General features: G+C 38.4%; 1 protein-coding gene across 1 annotated transcript; it reads right to left on the reverse strand.

Annotated features, from left to right (window-relative positions):
- Nucleotides 1-581: 581 nt before the first annotated feature.
- Nucleotides 582-2,935, reverse strand: LOC107615434 (uncharacterized). The gene is made up of 5 exons (XM_088498982.1): nucleotides 2,843-2,935; nucleotides 1,877-2,374; nucleotides 1,738-1,780; nucleotides 1,213-1,269; nucleotides 582-663 (listed from the first exon to the last, which is right to left on the reverse strand). The coding sequence occupies exons 1-5, from the start codon at nucleotides 2,933-2,935 to the stop codon at nucleotides 641-643; spliced, it is 714 nt and encodes a 237-aa protein (XP_088355108.1). The 3' UTR covers nucleotides 582-640.
- Nucleotides 2,936-21,411: the final 18,476 nt, after the last annotated feature.

Genomic DNA, 21,411 nt, shown 5'->3' on the forward strand with positions numbered 1-21,411 from the left:
GAAAAAGAAAAGTGTTAATAGAGTTGAAGAAAAACTACTAACAGTGTTGATAGGATCAAGAGTTTGTATTGAATCAACAACCATAGCATGAGGGGAAAGAAGCTGAGCTTTCTTCAATATGTCCTGAAAACTAAATTAAATAAAAAAGCATATAAGTATCTAGACTTCAGCATACAGTTCTCGCAAGTTAAGGCTATTACATGAAATAATCGCTTAATAGGACCCAGACAATAACTTCAATAAAAATCCATGTATAAAACAGAAAATAATATAGCAAGAAGAATGCTAGCAGCAAAACTAATCAGAAGAAATCCAGATTTTCACCTCAATATCAGTACTTGAATATAAATATATATCTGATTTAATCCTAAGGCGTTCTGCTCTGTTACCAATTTACTCAAGGCTCTGTCACATGACACGAAACAAAATAAATGCAACCAAATTAGAGAAGGTTAACTGACTCTAAACCCAAAGCACAGTCACAAATCAAATGTTAAACTTCAGTGCCCACATCAGGGAAATCAAATATTATCCCAAACTACAATACCGGGATGCAGGAAAGAAGCCCAATAAAAGCTAACCTCTTCACCAGACACATATAAAACTCAAGACGCTTTGCCTTCACTGCAACCCTTTTATATCACATGGTGTACATATGATTCTCTGCTAGGCATTATCCAATAAATTTTGGTGAGGCTCACTAATGCATTTGAAAGAGAACAAAATACAAAATGCTAGATGAGTACAAATTAAACAAGATTCTTTAATTCCAGAGCAAACTATTCACCATTTCTTTCTTTCTATTTTCTCTATCCCACATGCTTTATATATACACATAGAAACTATGGTTACAAGCTTACATACATGGCAAACAACAACACTGGCACTTAAATTTAACTTGAAGATATTCTTGTTTTTAGCATAGTAATACAAGCACCAGCGGTTATTGGGGGAAAAAAGAGAAAAAGAAAAAAGAAGACAGTTGAATTTAGAGAGAAAGTTACGTTGTGATATATATTAATTGCTATTAATTAATTAATGGAAGTTACCAAAGTTTGCTTGTTCTTCCAATTCGATACCAACCTCAGCAAACCTTTTCTCTTTGTAAACGTACCACTTAACAGCAACAAAGTAAATGATAACATTGATAGCACTCAACAAACTCAATTATATTGAATCAATTATATTAGATTAGATTAGATAAACGAATACCTTGATAATACACAACAGCATAGGTAGCAAGCACAATTAAACTTGATAATACACAATCTGCAACACAGGAACAGATTCACAAGAAGCCAATTCTCTTAGTTATTTTTTTTCGGTAAAAATATTGGATCCTAACATATTCCTAAATTTAATATGCCAAAATTTAAACTTTCATTTCACATCTGCAACATAGGAACAGATTCACCCAGGGAACCAAAATATCATAAATTCAATTATCAGAAGTTAGAATGCAAAATGAAGAAACAATAACACAATACCCACCAAGTTAACAATGAAAGTAAGCACCAACCACAAACCTAGTCATAATCAAACTCTAAAAATTTAAAAAACTCATCAACAAAACATAACAAACAAATTATCAAACAGAGAATATGCATAATAATATTTTTTCATAAAGATATTTGTCCTCTTCTTCATTTTGGTTATGATGCACAACATACAAGACCAATCCTACAATAGCAGATAAGGCAAGGAGTACCCAGATCCAGCAAGAGAACCTTCACTAACCATGTGCTGAAAATTGGAAGCTCATCGTCGGATCTTTTGATAGCTGCACAACAGGTCCATCAAGCCCTAAAATCATTTATTCTCCAGCAATCAGAAGTATGCCTCAAGCCCCAATAGAATAAAAAAGGGGAAAACTGACCTGGAAAATAAGGGAAGTCAAGGGTTCATATTTCATAGCATGGTGGACAAAGTGAAGCCGCAGGGACAATGCGACGCGAACGGAGGCCGAAGGTGCAGGAACCGGCAGATGCAGACGAGCCAACGACGAGAAGAGAGAACGGCGTCGACGACAATACACGACACACGCACAGGACTTCCGGAGGCGACGATGCAGTGACGGAGACAAAGCAAAGTAGCCGATGATCGTGGCAGCAACCGTGCGGTGGCGGTGGCTGGTGGTTCTTTTGGGACTGTGAGATTGACAGTGTAAGGAGATGCGCCAACGCGATGAAGGCGAACCACGGACATAGGCGACGGCGCAGTGAAGGAGATGTACAGAAGACGACAAGACGATGCAAAGAAACCGGCGACGTGCGGTGGCGGTGACAAACTGACTGAGAGAATGAGATGCTGAGAGCTTTGCCTCTGTGACTTTTGAGTTGTTAGATTGAGTCAGAGAGAGTGAAGGGGAATGGGGCTCCGTTTAGGGTTTTTTTTCCAAAAAGAAGAGTGGGGGAACGGCGTCGTTTTCATGGGAGGGGTTTAAAAAAAATAAAAATCGAACCGATCCAGTTTTTTAAACTTGCCGGTTCAGCGGTTTTTCTAAGAACCAACTGGGTCAAACCGGTTCACACCGGTTTTTTCTTTGTTTGGTATATTTTTCTACTTGGACCGGTTCACCAGTTTTCTAGTCCAACCAGCCGAGTCGGTCCGGTTCTAACAACATTCGTTGAGAGTGAGATTGAGAGATGAAGACGGTAAGGCTTGAGAGATCAGGGATTTAGGTTTTTTTTTTATATATAAATCAGCAAAACGAACCGGCTAGCTATTTAAAACTGCCAGTTGACCGATTTTATCAAAATCGTCCAATCCAAACCAGTTATCACCGATTCTTTTCCTTCTTCGGTCAGACACTTCAACTGGATTGGCTACCTGACCGGTTCACCGATTTTTCAGTCGAATTAACCGGTTTGGTCCGGTTCTTAACAGTGATGAAGATGAAGGGCTCGGAGAGAGGACTGGGTGTGAGGGTTTTCATAGCAGTGATGAAGATGAAGGGCTGGGTGCCGAAAAGCTTTTGATGTATTCATTTGTATTTTTTTTAATTTTTAATATATCTTAATCTTATATGAAAAAAGTATATGATTTTTTTATTTTACGTGATTTTTTTATTCTTATTTATTATTTGTATTATTTTTTAAAAGATTGGATATAATTTATTTTTAAGTTTTTATATATGTGATTCTTTTAGATACACTTGTCTTAAATTTTGAATTATCATAACGTAAATAATTAAAAGAATAAATTAAAAAATAATAGACTAATTTAAAATATAAACAATATTTTTATACTAAATGTTAAAATTTTTCAATAAACATTTGAAATTCGTTTGAAAATTGATGCACTTTCAAACAAAATTTACAAATGATGTTATTTTCATCCCAATTTTGCGGGAAAAAATTTTAGCTACTTCGAAGGGTAAGCTATAGTAAAAGTATTTAAGACTAATTATAGACAAATTTGGGATAGAATTAACATTTTTTAAAATACGTCCCAAATCCGTCTGAAATTATTGCGCATATTCAGATGGAATACAGACGAATTATAGTTTTTGTCCGAAATATGTTGCTAATCTGTATGAAAATTTTGGCGCCATCCAAAAAAAATTTGGTGCCAAAATTTGGGACAAAATTTAGACAAATTTAGGACAGAATATATTATTCCAATGTCTCCACTAAAAGTTGTTCAACATTTGTCTCAAATTCGTCCGAAATGAAAAGTCATTCGGATGGAATAAATTTCGTTTGAAATTTTCGTCCGGAAAAGCTCTATTTCTAGTAGTGCGGACTTGTAGAGGATGTCTTAGTGAAGGTTGAAGACCTGTACATCCTTGTTGACTTCATAATCCTAGACACTGGGAAGGATGAAGATGAATCCATCATCCTTGGAAGACCCTTCCTAACCACAGCGAGAGCTGTGATTGATGTGGACAGAGGAGAGTTAGTCCTTCAATTGAATGAGGACTACCTTGTGTTCAAGACTCAAGGATCTTCTTCTGTAACCATGGAGAAGAAGCATGAAAAGCTTCTCTCAATACAGAGTCAAACAGAGCCCCCATACTCAACTTCTAAGTTTGGTGTTGGCAGGCCACCATTAAGCTCCGAGTCTCGGTGAAGCTCTCTAAGAGCTCACTATCAAGCTATTGACACTAAAGAAGCACTTATTGGGAGGCAACCTAATGTTATTTAATTATATTTATTTATAGACATTTGTTTTCCATTGTTATTTTATGTTTTCTTTAGGTTGATGATCATGTGAAGTCATAAAAATAGCTGTAAAATTAAAGCAAAATAAAAAACAGCATCAAAAATAGCACACCTTGGAGGACAGGCTTACTGGCGTTTAAACGCCAGTAAGGATAGCAGAATGGGCGTTTAACGCCCAGTCTGGCAGCATTCTGGGCGTTAAACGCCAGAATTGGCAGCCAGACTGGCGTTAAACGCCAGAAAAAGGGTGTCTGGTGTCTGGCTGGCGTTAAACGCCAGAATTAGCAGACAGACTGGCGTTTAACGCCAGAAAAGAGTGTCTGATGGGCGTTAAACGCCAGAAATGGGCATCAGCCTGGCGTTTAACGCTAGAAAAGGTAGCAGAGTTGCCGTTAAACGCCAGAAATGGCACACAGAGGGCGTTTAAATGCCATAATGGTGCAGGGAGCAGAATTCCTTAACACCTCAGGATTTGTGGACCCCACAGGATCCCTACCTACCCCAGCTCACTTTCTCTCCTCCTCACACCTTTCTATAACACTCTTCCCCAAATACCCTTGACCAATCCCATCAATACCTCTTTCCCAAATACCATTCACCTATCAAATCCTACCCTCTTTCCCACAACCTCTTCACCACTCACATCCATCCATCATAAAACCCCACCTACCTCACCATTCAAATTCTAAATATTTCCCTTCCAACTCAACCCCTCATACACGAATTCCACATCTCTCTTACCTTATAAATACCCCTCCTTATCACCTTCAATTTCACACTTCATAAACACTTAAAACCTCTTGGCCGAAACCAACACACTCCTCCATCTCCTCCATTTCTTCTTCTTCTACTCCTTTCTTTCTTCTTTTGCTCGAGGACAAGCAAAACTTTTAAGTTTGGTGTGGAAAAAAGCCCTGCTTTTTGTTTTTCCATAACCATTAATGGCACCTAAGGCCGAAGAAACCTCTAGAAAGAGGAAAAGAAAGGCAATTGCTTCCACCTCCGAGTCATGGGAGATGGAGAGATTCATCTTAAAGGTCCATAAACTTCTATGAAGTTGTGGCCAAGAAAAGGGTGATCCCCGAAGTCCCCTTCATGCTCAAAAAGAGTGAATATCCGGAGATCCGACGTGAGGTTCAGAGAAGAGGTTGGGAAGCTCTCACCAACCCCATCCAACAAGTCAGAATCTTAATGGTTCAAGAGTTCTATGCTAATGCATGGATCACTAAGAACCATGATCAAAGTGTGAATCCGAACCCAAAGAATTGGCTCACAATGGTTTGGGAGAATTACTTGGATTTCAGTCTGGAAAATGTGAGGTTGGCATTCAACTTGCCAATAATGCAAGGAGATCCTCACCCTTTCACTAGAAGGGTCAACTTTGATCAAAGGTTGGACCAAGTCCTCATGGACATCTGTGTGGAGGGAGCTCAATGGAAGAGAGACTCCAAAGGCAAGCCGGTTCCACTGAGAAGGCTTGACCTCAAACTCAAAGCTAGGGGATGGTTGGAGTTCATCCAATACTCTATCATTCCTACTAGCAACCGGTCTGAAGTTACAATAGACCGGGCTATCATGATCCATAGTATCATGAATGGAGAGGAAGTAGAAGTTCATGAGATCATACCTCTAGAACTCTACAAGGTGGCGGACAAGCCCTCTACTTTGGCAAGGTTAGCCTTCCCTCATCTCATCTGTAACCTATGCAATTCAGCTGGAATTGTCCTAGAGGAAGACATCCTCATTGAAGGAGACAAGCCCATCACTAAGAAGAGGATGGAGCAAACAAGAGAGCCCACTCATGGACCTCAACAAGAGCATGAAGAAATTCCTCATCAAGAAATCCCTGAGATGCCTCAAGGGATGCACTTTCCTCCACAGAACTATTGAGAGCAACTCAAAACCTCCTTAGGAGATTTGAGTTCTAACATGAGGCAACTAAGGATGGAGCACCAAGAGCACTCCATTATCCTTAATGAAATTAGAGAGGACCAAAAGGCCATGAGAGAGGAGCAACAAAGGCAAGGAAGAAACATAGAGGAGCTCAAGCACTCAATAAGATTTTCAAGAGGAAGAACTAGCCACCATCACTAAGGTGGACCCATTCTTTAATTTTCTTGTTTTTATTCTTCTGTTTTTCGAATTCTATGCTTTATGTTTTGTCTATGTTTGTGTCTTTATTACATGATCATTAGTGTTTAGTGTCTATGTCTTAAAGCTATGAATGTCCTATGAATCCTTCACCTTTTTTAAATGAAAAATATTTTTTTAAAAAAGAAAAAGAAGTACATGAATTTCGAATTCTATCTTGAAAATAGTTTAATTATTTTGATGTGGTGGCAATACTTTTTGTTTTCTGAATGAATGCTTGAACATTGCATATTTTTTATAGTGAAATTTATGAATGTTAAAATTGTTGGCTCTTGAAAGAATAATGAAAAAAGAGAAATGTTGTTGATAATCTGAAAAATCATAAAATTGATTCTTAAAGCAAGAAAAAGCAGCGAAAAACACAAAGCTTGCGAAAAAAAGGCAAAAAAAAATAAAGAAAAAAGAAAGAAAAAAAAAGCAAGCAGAAAAACCCAATAACCCTTTAAACCAAAAGGCAAGGGTAAAAAGGATCCAAGGCTTTGAGCATTAATGGATAGGAGGGCCCAAAGGAATAAAATCCTGGCCTAAGCGGCTAAAATCAAGTTGTCCCGAACCATGTGCTTGTGGCGTGAAGGTGTCAAGTGAAAAGCTTGAGACTGAGCGGTTAAAGTTGTAGTCCAAAGCAAAAAGAGTGTGCTTAAGAGCTCTGGGCACCTCTAACTGGGAACTCTAGCAAAGCTGAGTCACAATCTGAAAAGGTTCACCCAGTTATGTGTCTGTGGCATTTATGTATCCGGTGGTAATATTGGAAAATAAAATGCTTAGGGTCACGGCCAAGACTCATAAAGTAGCTATGTTCAAGAATCAACATACTGAACTAAGAGAATCAATAACACTATCTGAATTCTGAGTACCTATGGATGCCAATCATTCTAAACTTCAAAGGATAAAGTGAGATGCCAAAACTGTTCAGAAGCAAAAAGTTACTAGTCCCGCTCATCTAATTGAAACTAATTTTCATTGATATTTTTGGAATTTATTGTATTTTCTCTTCTTTTTATCCTATTTTGTTTTTAGTTGCTTAGGGACAAGCAACAATTTAAGTTTGGTGTTGTGATGAGCGGATAATTTATACCCTTTTTGGCATTGTTTTTACATAGTTTTTAGTATGTTTTAGTTACTTGTTATTATATTTTTATTAGTTTTTATGCAAAAATTACATTTCTGGACTTTACTATGAGTTTGTGTTTTTCTGTGATTTCAGGTATTTTCTGGCTGAAATTGAGGGACCTGAGCAAAAATCTGATTCAGAGGCTAAGAAAGGACTGCAGATGCTGTTGGATTCTGACCCTCCTGCACTCGAAATGGATTTTCTGGATTTACAGAAGCCCAATTGGTGCACTCTTAACTGCGTTGGAAGGTATACATCTTGGGCTTTCCTGCAATGTATAATAGTTTATACTTTGTCCGAGATTTGATGGCCCAAACTGGCGTCCAAACGCCCACCAAAGACCTTTTTCTGGAGTAAAACGCCAGAACTGGAGTTAAACGCCCAAACTGGCACCCAAGCTGGCGTTTAACTCCAAGAATGGCCTATGCACATGTAAATCTTCAATGCCCAGCCCAAGCACACACCAAGTGGGCCCCGGAAGTGGATTTCTGCACTTTCTGCACTTAGTTATTCATTTTCTGTAATCTCTAGTAATTAGTTTAGTATAAATAGTACTTTTTACTATTGTATTAGGGGATTATGAGATTGTTATCCTTGAACTTGGAGGCTGGCTACACGGCCATGCCTAGACTATTTTATCTTATGTATTTTCTACGGTGGAGTTTCTGCACCTCATAGATTAAGGTGTGGAGCTCTGTTGTTCTTCATGAATTATTGCAAGTACTATTGTTTCTGTTTCAATTCATGCCTACTTCTTCTCCAAGATATACTCTCGTACTTAATTCAGTTAAGTCAGAATGAAGGGGTGACCCGTGACAATCACCCACTATCTTCGTTACTCACTTAGCCAAGATCCGCGTGCCTGACAACCACAAGCGGTCTACATGATGTTCAACGTAGTCATTGGATAACAGCCGGAGTATATTCTCTTGGGTCTCTAATACACAGACCGAGTCCGTAAGATTAGGATCTTCGTGGTATAGGCTAGAACCATTGGCAGCATTCCTGAGATCCGAAAAGTCTAAACCTTGTCTATGGTATTCCGAGTAGTATCTGGGAAGGGATGACTGTGACGAGCTTCAAACATACGAATGTTGGGCATAGTGACAGTGTGCAAAAGGATAAGGTCCTATTCCGATGCTAGTGAGAACCGACAGATGATTAGCCGTGCGGTAGCTATACCTGGTGTTTTTCATCCGAGACGAGAAATCCGATAGTTGATTAGCCGTGCAGAGATCGTACATGGTATTTTTTATCAGAGAGGATCACACATCTTGCCATGGAAGGGAGCACGCATGGTTGGAAGAAGGAAATAGGAAAGCAGAGGTTCGAAGTAACAAAGCATCTCCAAATGCTTATCTGAAATTCCCACCAAAGGATTACATAAGTATTTTATTTTAATTTTATGTTTTATTTATCTTTTAATTATCAAAACCTCATAATCATTTGAATCCGCCTGACTAAGATTTACAAGATGACCATAGCTTGCTTCAAGCCAACAATCTCCGTGGGATCGACCATTACTCATGTAAGGTTTATTACTTGGACGATCCAGCGCACTTGCTGGTTAGTTGTGTGGAGTTGTGAAAAGTGTGAATCACAATTTCGTGCACCAGGTTCTAAATTGGGCGCCCTTTAGAATACACACACATTAGCATAAAAAGTTATGTCACAAGTACACAAAAGAAAGTATACACTTCACTCATTCTAGTGTGCTTGGGATGCTTTAAACTTGTAGGTTAAGACAACCCAACAAGCAATAAAGAAGCATGAAAGCATTCAAGCCAAAAGTCAAGAAATTGTGAAATGGATAAGGAATGGACATTGGTTGATGTGTAAGTAAACTTAGTGAACAAAATGGTATATAAAACTTACACAATAATCAATGACACGTATTGAAATTGTTGTAACACCTAAGTGATATAGAGGTGGAAGACATGGATGCTATGGAACTTAGAAAAAGAGATATCAGAGTTAAAATCAATCACATAGCAAGCATGGTCCACAAAACTTTACAAGCTCAAAAATATGTCACTAGGTAAGCGCTCGATCTAATTCCTCAACCGCACAATCTCAATGCATGAAAAAGGTGATGTAAATAAGGGTCAATCAGAAACAAACATCACTTAAAATAATTGCATTGATAATGTACAATTGCCTAATGATGGATGATTGTATGGTGGCCAAAACATGCAATTCAAAGAGTTAAGATGCATGAAGGCAATGTAACTTGTACTTGGTATTCAAAAAACATTAAGCATGAAAAGTTTCAAACCAAGTAACCAAATATAACCTCAACAAAGAATCCAACAATGATAATTAACAACAATGATGTTAAACTAACATCCTATTAATAATAAGCAGCAGTAAAGAGTAAACAAGATTAGTAATCCAGTACTTATAATGGAGAACAAAAATTAAACAAAAATTAAACTAACTAACTAACTAAAAGAAATGGTGTTATATGGTGTTTGGTATTATTGGATGATGTTTGAAGGGTGGAAAGAAAAGAAAAGAAGAGAGAAGAAGGAAAGAAATGGAAAGAAGATGAGAAAAGAAGTGTGTCAAAGAAGGGCATCCACGCATATGCGTGCTCGACGCGTGCGTGTGGGGATGGCGAATGGAGGCGACGCGCACGCGTGAGTCACGCATGTGCGTCGATGGGTTGTTTAGAGAGCAACGCGTACGCGTGAGGTACGCATACACATAGGTAGCCTTGCAATAAGGCATAGTGTTTGCGCGCTGTTCGCGCAACTCTCGCGAAAATGGCTTGGAGGTGAAATCTTTGAATCCACGCGTACGTGAGGATGACGCGTGCACATGGATGGTCAAAAATACTTGGGTCACGCGTACGCGTGGAGTGCGCGTACGCGTGGGTGGTGCTCTATTTTTCAAAGTTTTTCCATGTTCTTGCACCAAACCAAGCATTCCAAACCTCCAAACAGCTAACAAAATACCATAAAACCTTATTGAACATACTAGACTACCTAATATTTACAAAAGAGAAAATGAAAGGAGTTTACCATGGTGGGGTGTCTCCCACCTAGCACTTTTGTTTATTGTCCTAAAGTTGGACTAATGGGGAGCTCCTCATCAAGGTGGCTTGTGCTTGAATCCATCCTTGAACATCCACCAATGCTTGGACTTTCATTGTGCTTCATCATTGAAAGTTAATAACTCCAAGCTTTGATGGAGTCTTTCACAAACCATAGGCTCCCAAAGTTGATCCACACCTTGTAATCCGGGATCCCATACTTTATTTTCACACACTTCTTGAAGTCGATCGTGGTAATCCTCTCCGGGTGGTAGAGAAGCCGAATTCGCATGAAGGCACCAAACGATCCTCCTAGACCCATTCAATTGAGCACTACACCAATCCATGCTCCTTAATTTCGAGCTTCCAACCATAATGAGCCTAGACTTACAACGCCAACCACTAAACATCCTCCTCTTACACTTAATTCCACAAAGCACCCTAAGTTGGCCATCCCTTTCAAGCAAACCAAATTCAAGTGGGATAATAAAGCTAACAGTTAGAAGTTTTACCCACTCAAATGAAGGATTAGATGACAACCTAGGTGGAGGAGTTCCCAACGGTCTTGACAAAGCACGTTCCACTCCCGTCCATCCGCTTCTAGAGGCGTCCACCACTTGACAAGGTGCTTCAAGCTCTACCTCTTGCCAAGCTTCCTCAAGTTCACATTCTTCTTCACCAAATTCTTTTATCTCTTTCCCATCACTCAAATCATAAATAGGAGGTTTAGTGAAGTCCACCTCATCATTAATTTCAAGCATAGTGGGGAAGGACTCATCATGCTCAAAAGGATTATATGTTGATGTGGAATCATCATAGATAGGAGGGCTTGTTGCTTGGAACACTTCTTCCAATTCTTCACTCACAATATGCTTTGGAGGTTGCACATCCTCCCCAACATTGCTTTTTAGTTCGATGAAAGAAGGCTAAATAAGATCATCAAGGGAATTGATCAATGTGGATAAAAAATTACTAGTGATAGAATCTACTTCTTGATCAATTTCCCTCAACTCTCTATCCACTCCCTTAACATCACTCTCCTCTTTAACATCCCTTCCAAACTCCGTGGGAGAAGACTCTTTAACTTGAGATTCCCCTATGTGCTCAACATATCCTAAACACCCAACCACTACTTCCTCTTGTTCAATAATTTCTACCTCCTCCTCTTGTTGCACTTCTTGCTTTAGGTCATCTTCTTCCCCTTGAAGCTCCAAATTTACTCCCTTGCTAAACTCTTTGGGTGCTTCTCCACATTCAACAATGGGAGTACTTGGAATGCATGAGCTTAGATGGGAGGCTATGTGGTTAATGGCTTCTACCATGATGACCATCTTGGCTTCTAGCTCCTTAAACTCCTTTTTATCCCCTCTTATTGCCTTTGGATATGAGAGTCAATATCTCTTAGTTCTTACGTGAGGGCTTCATTGAGGGGTGGTGGTGGAAGAGAGGGTTCATTGTTTGAGGGAAAGGTATTGTAGTTGGAAGGTGGTTCATATTGGTAAAAGTCTTGAGGTGGTGTATGAGAAAATTGTGGTTCATGGGAGAATTGGTGTTGGAATGGTGGTGGCTCTAGATATGGTTCATATGGTGGTTGGTATGGTGGGTATGGGTTAGGATCATATGGAAGTAAATGGTGGTATGAGGCTTGTGAATATGGTTGTTGAGGGCTATGTTGAGGGAAGGGGTCATATGTATGTGGTGGTTGTGGTTGACAATCACAATAAGGGTCATCACATACATTAGATTGGTATGCATTAGGATTAGGATTATACCCATAAGAATCCGAAGAGTAGTCATGTTGGGATGGCACTTGAACGGCTTGGATGGAATAAAATGACTTTTGGTCCTACGCATCTCCATGAGGAGAGTAGTCATATCCCCAAGCACTCTTGTCAAACTTGATTCAGAAGGAGGTTGTTGCCAAGAAGGTTATCCATAAGTTTGGGGCTCCTCTCATCTTTGATTTCCAAATCCTTGATGCACATCCTCATTGAAGCTTCCATTTCCTACAACATAGTCTGGACCATACTCATAGCCAAAGTGATGAGAATTCATGGTGATAAGAGAAAACAAAAACAAATTCTAACAAGAAACAAAGAAAACCAAATCCTAAAACTAGCAAAAACTAACAAAGAAGAAAAAGGCAAACATATTCACAATATTTACAATAGCCAATAACATAGCACCATTGCAATTCCCTGGCAACGGCGCCATTTTGATGCTCAGTTCTTGTACGGTTTAGAATTTCACAAATAAAATCTCGTTGCAAGTATAGTTCCAAACCAACAAAGAATCTTCACATGCAAAAATATTGGTTGTCACAAGTACAAACCCCAATGAAAATTAACCGAAGTATTGAACCTCGGGTCATCTCAAAAGGAATTACAATGAAGTGGTCAATTATTGGCTATGAAGAGCAACGGGTTTGATTGATAAAAGGGCAAGAAATTAAATGGGCAAGGGAATAAATGACAAGAAAAATAATCAAGCAAGTAACAAAAGAAAGCAAGTAATAAAGAGAGACATTCAAGGCAAGGTTTGAGAATATAGGCTTTCTATCCTAGTCATACAATGATTAATTCATCTTATTTAGTCACCTCCAACAAATGGAAGAAGGTATCATGTCATCTTCAAATAGGGAGAATGTCAAACAAGACTAGTTAATCCTATCACAAGAATAAACAAGAATTTGTCTTATTATGTCATCCCCGACGATGGAAGAAGGTATCCTGTTATCCTCACACTCGAAGAAAGTCTAATAAGACTAGACTAGCTAATCTTAATCCAAATGTCCTAATCAACTCATTAAGTGAATTAGAAAGAGATTAGAGTTAATGGAAATAATACTAGCTAACAATTCTAGATCACCAATCTAAATTGGGTATTCATGACTCAAGATCACCTAATTACTCTTTCCAATCCAAGAATGCTCAAAGTCTACTCTAACATCCAACCAAGCATTTTGTCAAACACTTGGAAAGCATAAAAGGAAAGCATAATAAATGTGCAAGAATAATAAATCTACCAACTACAAATTGCAAGGAAAGTAAATTCACAACTCAAATCAATAATAAAAGAACATCAAACATTAAATGTCATTAAAAGGGACTCAAATCCAACATGAGCATTCATAAACATAAAAGAGGCATAAAAGGAAAATTAACACTACAAAGCATGAGAATGAAAGTGTAGAAGCAAGAAATTGTAAAGGAAACAAGATAAAATCAAGAAATCATGCCTAGATCAAAGATGGAAATATCCTAGGAACCCTAATTCTAGAGAGAAGAGGTGGCTTCACTCTCTAGAAACTAAACTACAAATGCTAAGATATAACTAAGTGCTCCCCCTTTGCTCAATCTTCCATTCTGCATGAAATACCTTCAGAAACGAGTTGGATTTGGGCTTGGACAGCTCAGAAATCGCCCCCAACGATTTCACTTTAAGTGAGTTACATGCCGAGCGTCACGCGTAAGCGTGGGTGACGCGTGCGCGTCGTTGGCCAAAACTCCTACTCATGCGTACGCGTGAATGACGCGTGTGCGTGGCCCTCAATTCTCCAAATGCTCATTTCCTCATGGGTTCTCCACTTTGCATTCTTTTCTCTTCACTTCTTCCATCCAATACTTGCCTTATAAACCTGAAATCACTCAACAAACACATCAAGGCCTCGAATGAAATCAAAGTGAATTAAAATCACCAATTTAAGGGCCTAAAAGCATGTTTTTACACTTAAGCACAAATTAAGGGAGAATTGCAAAACCATGTTATTTCATTGAAATAATGTGAGAAAAGGCGATAAAAACCCTCAAAATAAGCACAAGATAAACCACAAAATTGGGGTTTATCAGGCATGAGGTTTATGCTTGACCCTAGGTCACATAAAGCTTTCTCAAAGGTAATAGTCCCTATGGTGCAAGGAATTAGGAAATGTCCGGGGTCCGGCAGCTGCTGAGATAGTTTCTTCTGAACCAAGGCATTGAGTTCCTTGGTGAGAACTGGAGGTTCCTCCTCCAATGTCTCTGTTCCAAATAATTTGGCATTCAGCTTCATCAGAATTCCTAGGTACCGAGCTCTTCCCTAATTTCTTCTTCCTCATCAGAGGAGAAGTATTCTTCAGAGTCCATAATCTACAACAAAGCATTCAGGGGAACCTCTATAGTCTCCTCATAGCCTTGGTTTCCTTCAGTTCTTCAACAAGGGGATCCTTAGTGGGCGTTGAATGCCTAGCTACTCCTGTTGTGGCGTTCAAAGCCAGGACTTGTCCCTCTTTCGGTGTTGGACACCCAGCCTCTACTCCATTACTGGCGTTCAATGCCAAATACTGCTCCTCCTTGGGAATTGAACGCCCAGCTACTCCCTTGCTAGCCTTCAATGCCAACTTCTCCTCTTCAGTTTCGATCTCAACTTCTACAGTGATTGCCTTGGACTCTTCTCTTGGTTTTACTTCAGTGTTACTAGGAAGAGTGTTAGAAGGGGTCTCAGGGATTCTCTTACTCAGCTGACCTATCTGTACCTCCAGATTCCTAATGGAGGATCTTGTTTCAATAATGAAACTATGAGTGGTCTGAGATAGATTGGAGACTATAGTGGCTAAGTCAGAGAGGCTCTTCTTAGAAGTCTCCATATATTGCTGAGAAAATGGGAATGGTTTATTAAACCTATTCTGGTTTCTTCCACCTTGATTGTTATTGAAGCTTTGTTGGGGCATCTGTTGATCCCTCCATGAAAAGTTGTGATGATTCCTCCATGATGAGTTGTAGGTGTTTCCATAAGGTTCATTATTAGGATTTTCCAAATAGTTAACCTCATCCATCATGGGTTGATATGGATCACAGGCATCTCCTTCATAGGAGGCCTCTTAAGTGCTGGCAGCTGCAGCTTGTGATCCAGTCAGATACTGAGAGATCATGTTGACCTGTTGGGTCAGGATCTTGTTCTGAGCCAATATGGCATTCAGAGTATCAACCTCTAAGACTCCTTTCTTCTGAGCCACCCCATTGTTCACAGGGTTCCTCTCAGAAGTGTACATGAATTGGTTTTTAGCAACCATGTCAATGAGTTCTTGTGTCTCTTCATGCGTTTTCTTCAAACGGAGTGATCCACCAGCAGAGTAGTCTAATTCATTCCACCCTAAGCTTGCTCAGCTTCTGAGGTGAAAAGAACTTGGTCAATAATGCATTAACCACCTTCTCCCAAGAGTTTAGGCTTTTCTTAGGCTGAGAATCCAGCCATAACCTAGCTCTGTCCCTTACAACAAAGAGGAAAAGCATAAGATTGTTAATCTTTGGATCTATTCCATTAGTCTTGACAGTATCACAGATCTATAAAAAATCAGAGATGAATCTGTTGGGATCTTCCTGTGGAAGTCCATGAAACTGGCAGTTCTGTTGAACTAAAGTGACCAGTTGAGGCTTCAGCTCAAAATTGTTTGCAGTAATGGCAGGTATAGAGATGTTTCTTCCATAGAAGTCAAAAGTGGGTGCTGTAAAGTCACCTAGGACCTTCCTTGCGTCTCCTCTACCGTTAGGATTGGTTGCTATATCTGTATTTTTAACTTCTTGTTCAAAAAGCTCTGTGAGGTTTCCTCTAGAGCGTTATGCTCTAACTTGTTGTAAACGCCTCCTTAGAGTCCACTCAGGTTCAGGGTCAAGTTCAAAGAGAGGTTCTTTATCCCTGTTCCTGCTCATAAACAAAAATAAAGAATTCAAGAAGAGAAGAAGAAAAGGATTCTCTATGTCAAAGTATAGAGGTCCTTTGTTAGAGAGATAGGTCAAGGGGAAAAGAAAAGAAGATGTCCTTGAATAAAGATAGTTTTCAAAAATCAATAGAGAGAAAAGAAGAGATATTTTCAAAAATAGAGAGGGAAGGAAGAGATGAAGTTTTCGAAAAAGAAGAGAGAGAAAGTAGTTAGGAGGTTTTGAAAAAGAAGAAAGAGAAAGGAAATAGAAAGAGACTAAGGTAAAACAAGTAACTAACTAATAAACAAGAATTGAAAATAAAAAATTTGATTTTGAAATTCAATTTTAAAAGAAGGTAAAGATTTAAAATTTAAAAGTTTTTAAATATTTTATTTTTTAAAACGAAAACAAGATAAGTAAGTTTTTAAAATTTAAAAAGAAAGATAAGATAAAGATTTAAAAAGATTAGAATTTAAAATTTAAAAGTAGAAAGATATGATAAAGATTTGAAAAAGATTTTGAATTTTGAAAAGAATTGATTTTGAAAATTGAAATTAAAATAGGATAAGATAAGATTTTGAAAAAGATTTGTAGAGATAAGATTTGAAATTTAAAATTTGAACTTTACTAACAAGAAAACACCAAACTTAAAATTTTTAAATCAAGATAAGAGAAAGAGAAAAAACAACTAAGAGAAAAAACAACTAAGAGACACCAAACTTGAAATTTTAAGATCAAATGACACTAATTTCTCGAAAATTTGAAAGAAAAACACAAGAGACACCAAACTTAAAAATTTTAAGATCAAACAAAGAAATTAACAAGAATAATTCGAATACCAAGAAGAACAATTTTGAAAATTTAAAGGAAAGATGAAAACAAAAAGGGACAAACTTAAAAACTAACACAAGGCTGAAACAAAAGATAAAGATTACTAAAGAAAAGAAAAGGTTTTGAAAAAATTTTTGCAAAAGAAAACAAAAGACACAATTAAAAGAGTAACTAAACCTTAAAGAATACCTAATCTAAGCAACAAGATAGTCTGGTAGTTTGTCAAACTCGAACAATCCCCGGCAACGGCGCTAAAAACTTGGTGCGCGAAATTGAACTCCGCACAACTAAACCGGCAAGTGCACCGGGTTGTCCAAGTAATACCTCAGGTGAGTGAGGGTCGAATCCCACAGAGATTGTCAAATTGAGCAAGCAATGGCTATCTTGTAGATCTTAGTCAGGCGATTAAGAAAAGATGGTTGTTTGTTTGGAAGCATAAACTAAATAGTAAAGAACGAAATACCATATTAGTGTAAAAGCGATGATGGATATTCAGTTAAGGCTTTGGAGATGTGTATTCTTTTTAGATTAACATTTCTTACTGTCTACTTCAATAACAAATTATTCATCCAATGGCAGCCGTAATTGAATAACTCATGTAGCATCCTCATCAAGTTAGTCTCTTTTAAACCATAACAGTCCACCATATCCGAGCAACTCATGTGGCATCCTCATCAAGTTAACTCATGGCTTCCCACTATAGCCGAAGTTAAGGAACTCAGCAATCTACTCCCCTTCGCGATCCTACTCAAAATGCCACAGACAAGGTCAGATCTTCCAGATCAGGGAACGCTGCTTCTCAGACTCTTGCTTTAATGCAACGGAAACCTTAGTAACCCACGGTCAACAGGATTTTATGTCAAGTATCCAAAGTCACCTAGGCATGCTCTTGGAATTCGCAGCTCACTCTCTAGTTGTGGTTCAATGCTATCCGGGTCAAGCTCACACGGAATCTATGTAGAACAAGGATGATTGTCATGGGTCATCCTCAATTCATGAGATGAAGAACGAAAATGTACAAGAGAATGGAGTCAAATGTGTATTGAAATAGAAACAGTAATATTATTAGTCCACGAGAATCAGCAGAGCTCCTAACCCTAACTTAGGAGGTTTAGTTGCTCAGGCTTTACAGAAAACAATGGTGAAATGTACGAATGGTAAAGATGAGGCAGAAGATCCTAAACATGGGTGATCTTTGCCTTTTTATGCTAATCTAATAACTAAAAAGTACAAAAAGTATGACAGACTAGACTAGAGGTGCAAAAATCCATCCTTGGGCCCACTTTGGTTGAGTACTTGTGCTGAGCTTGATGTCCAACTTTGAGGAATGGGCGTTGAACGCCCATTAGGTGGTGATTGGCGCTGCCTTGCTTCTTGGTGGGTGTTGAAACCCCCAAAGGGGGTGGTTATTGGGCGTTCAACGCTGGCTTCTCTCCTTGGGGCGTTGAACGCCAGCCAGGGGATAGCTCCTTGGCATTCAACATCCAATATGGGCATGCGCCTTCGAAGAAAAGTATAGAACATTATATATTTTTGGAAAGCTCTTGAAGTTAGCTTTTTAACGCTGTTAAGAACGCATCATTTAGACCTTTGTGACTCCAAAAATTCTTGTTTGAGTGCACGGAGGTCAGATTCTTACAGCATCTGCTACGCTTTCCTTGCCTCTGACTTAGTCTTTGCCAAAACTCCTCAATTTCAGCCAGAAATTACCTGAAATCATCAGAATACACAACAACTCAAAGTAGAATCTAAAAATGTGAATTTAGCACTAAAACCTATGAAAATATAATAAAACTTAAACAAAACATAACTAAAACAATATGAAAATGATGCCAAAAAGCGTATAAAATATCCGCTCATCAGGAAGTTAGGATCCCCTCCTTCGATCCTCTTGGGCATATGAGAATGTACTTCCTGGGTAGACGCAAGGGTTGTGATTTTGCCTCACTTGCTCCATGTTGGTTAGTATAAAGGCTCCCCGGGTAGATGCAAGGGTGTGGTTCGCCCCGCTTACTCCGGATTATGATGAATTTTGTATAAAAGTGAAAATATATGATGTATAAGTGATGTTATGGCTATAATGAATGATTATGAAATGATTATGAATGAATATGAATGAAATAAGGCTTATGCACTTATTTTATTTGAGATACGAGTTTTCCTGGGTAAGAGCAGTGGGTTGCCACCACGTGCTCCAGGTTGAGACTCAGTACTCTGTTGACCCTACGATGTAAGGATGACCGGGCACGTATAAATTCCTGGGAAGGATATCCCCCACTGAGATAAATTTATATATATGAATGGGAAAAAGCTATGCATATACTCTTGGGGATGCGCGTCGAGGGACAGTCTAGGGTTTGGCATCTAGACTTGTCAGGTTGGCTTGATAACCGACAGATGAGACTCATCAGCCATAGGACAGGCATGCATCATATGCATATTGTTTGAATTCCTTGTGTGTGCATTAATTGGGAATGCCTAAGTGAATTTACTATGTTAATTGTTATATTTTCTTTTTGCAGTACTTGTATTCTACCTGTGTTTGCCATTGTCTGCTTGTTTGTTTGTGCAGTTTCACCAGTGTTGGAGGATCGGAGGAAAGGCGGAGGAGTTAAGGATTTTAGTTAGGTTAAGATTTGGTTAAGTTAGGAATCCTTAGAGAACCACCTTGATTTATGGTTTCTGCTTTAGTTCTTTATGCTTTATAATCTAAGTGTAGGTGTTCTATGTAACACCCTAATTACCCTAAGCCTTACCTCTAGCCGTAAACTAAAGGTTAATCAGAGGTTATGATAGTCCTAAGGCTTATAAATATTTATATATAGAAGGGAATAATATATACTAGAATCCTGATGAAGGATTAAGCTCAAAAACAGAATTACAAAAGCATGAAACGTTTACATGAAGCTAACGCATACGATACAAGATATAGATATAAGAGAATAATTCATATACAAATATAAGGATATACTAATAATAGAGAACTAGATGCAGCTTGCGGAGTTTAAGCCGACTAGTTACAAATTGACAGATACAGAGTTTTAGAATTAAAACAGCTTATAGAACCTATCCCTCAAATAAGCCTCTAAGGCCATAAAGATAATTATACAAAAGGTGAGAGAGTACTATGACGAAGGTAAAACAGAAATAAACAAGGAACGAACCATACTCCGCTTTGTCACCATTGATGCACGGAAAACTTGTCTCGCAACAAATTTCCTTCGGCAAGTGTACCGAATTTGTCGTCAAGTAAAAACTCACAATAGAGAGAGGTCGAATCCCACAAGGATTGATTGATCAAGCAACTTTAATTAGAGGAATGTTCTAGTTGAGCGAATCAGAATTTGAGTTGAGAATTGCAGAAAATTAAATGGCGGGAAAGTAAATAACAGAAAAGTAAATGCTAGAAATAGAGCTGAATGTAAATGACGGAAAGTAAATTGCAAAATCTTAAATGGGGATGGGTAATTGCTCATAAAAATAAATGACAGAAATTAAAGAGAATGGGTAAGATCAGAAATGGGGAGTTCATTGGACTTAGGAGATGTTGCATTCTCCGGATCAATTTCATTTTCATCTCTTCCTCAATCAATGCACTCATTGATCTCCTTGGTAATCTTAAGTGATTGAATTACAATTTCTTATAATTCAATCTCTCAAATCTTGATCAATAGCCAATTCCTTGGTCAATTATTCATGAGAAGAGATGAAGTATGGTCACTGATTATACCACATGCATTTCCCAAATCAAGTGTTGAGAGGATTATAGTCACATATCCATCCAAACCCAATTTGGTCCAGCATGAGAAAGCATTTTTAGCATGATCTCTTCATTCCTCTTTCAAGGTTCAGAAGAGATCCAAGTATGAATAGCTTATTTTCCAAGATAACTACCCAATTGGATGAAGATCGAAAGCTTTCAAGTAAAATCAAGAGAAAAGATAGAAGAAGAATAATGAAAACTAGTATTGATCCATCAAATTACAACATAGCTCCCTAACCCAATGAAAGGGGTTTAGTTGTTCATAGCTCTGGAAAATGAAAACAAAGATGGAGAATACATGATGAAAATAGAAGTGCAGAGAAAGTAAATACAGAGAGTAATTCTATGCCCAGAGGCTCCCTATAATTTCCAACTCTCTTTTTAATTCAAAGCTACTCCTATATATACTACTCTTCTGTTCTTCTAGTTGGCTCTTCAAGTCTTGGGTATGGGCCTTTGGATCTTGAGTTTGAAGCAGTTCTCTTCTTCATTGGGCTTGGCTTTGCTTGCAGAGAGAAAGTGTGAAGTGGACAGAGACTTTAGCTCAGGACGTTAGGGGTGTTAACGTTAAGTGAAAATATGGGTTCGAGAACGTTAGTGACAATCACCTTTTTCACTAATGTTCCTCACTAAAGTAAGAGCCACGTTAACTTCAACGTTAGTGGCACAAACGTTGCCAC

The sequence above is a fragment of the Arachis ipaensis genome, chromosome B9, assembly GCF_059453495.1.
Source record: "Arachis ipaensis isolate K30076 ecotype BB chromosome B9, ASM5945349v1, whole genome shotgun sequence".
NCBI lineage: Eukaryota > Viridiplantae > Streptophyta > Magnoliopsida > Fabales > Fabaceae > Arachis > Arachis ipaensis.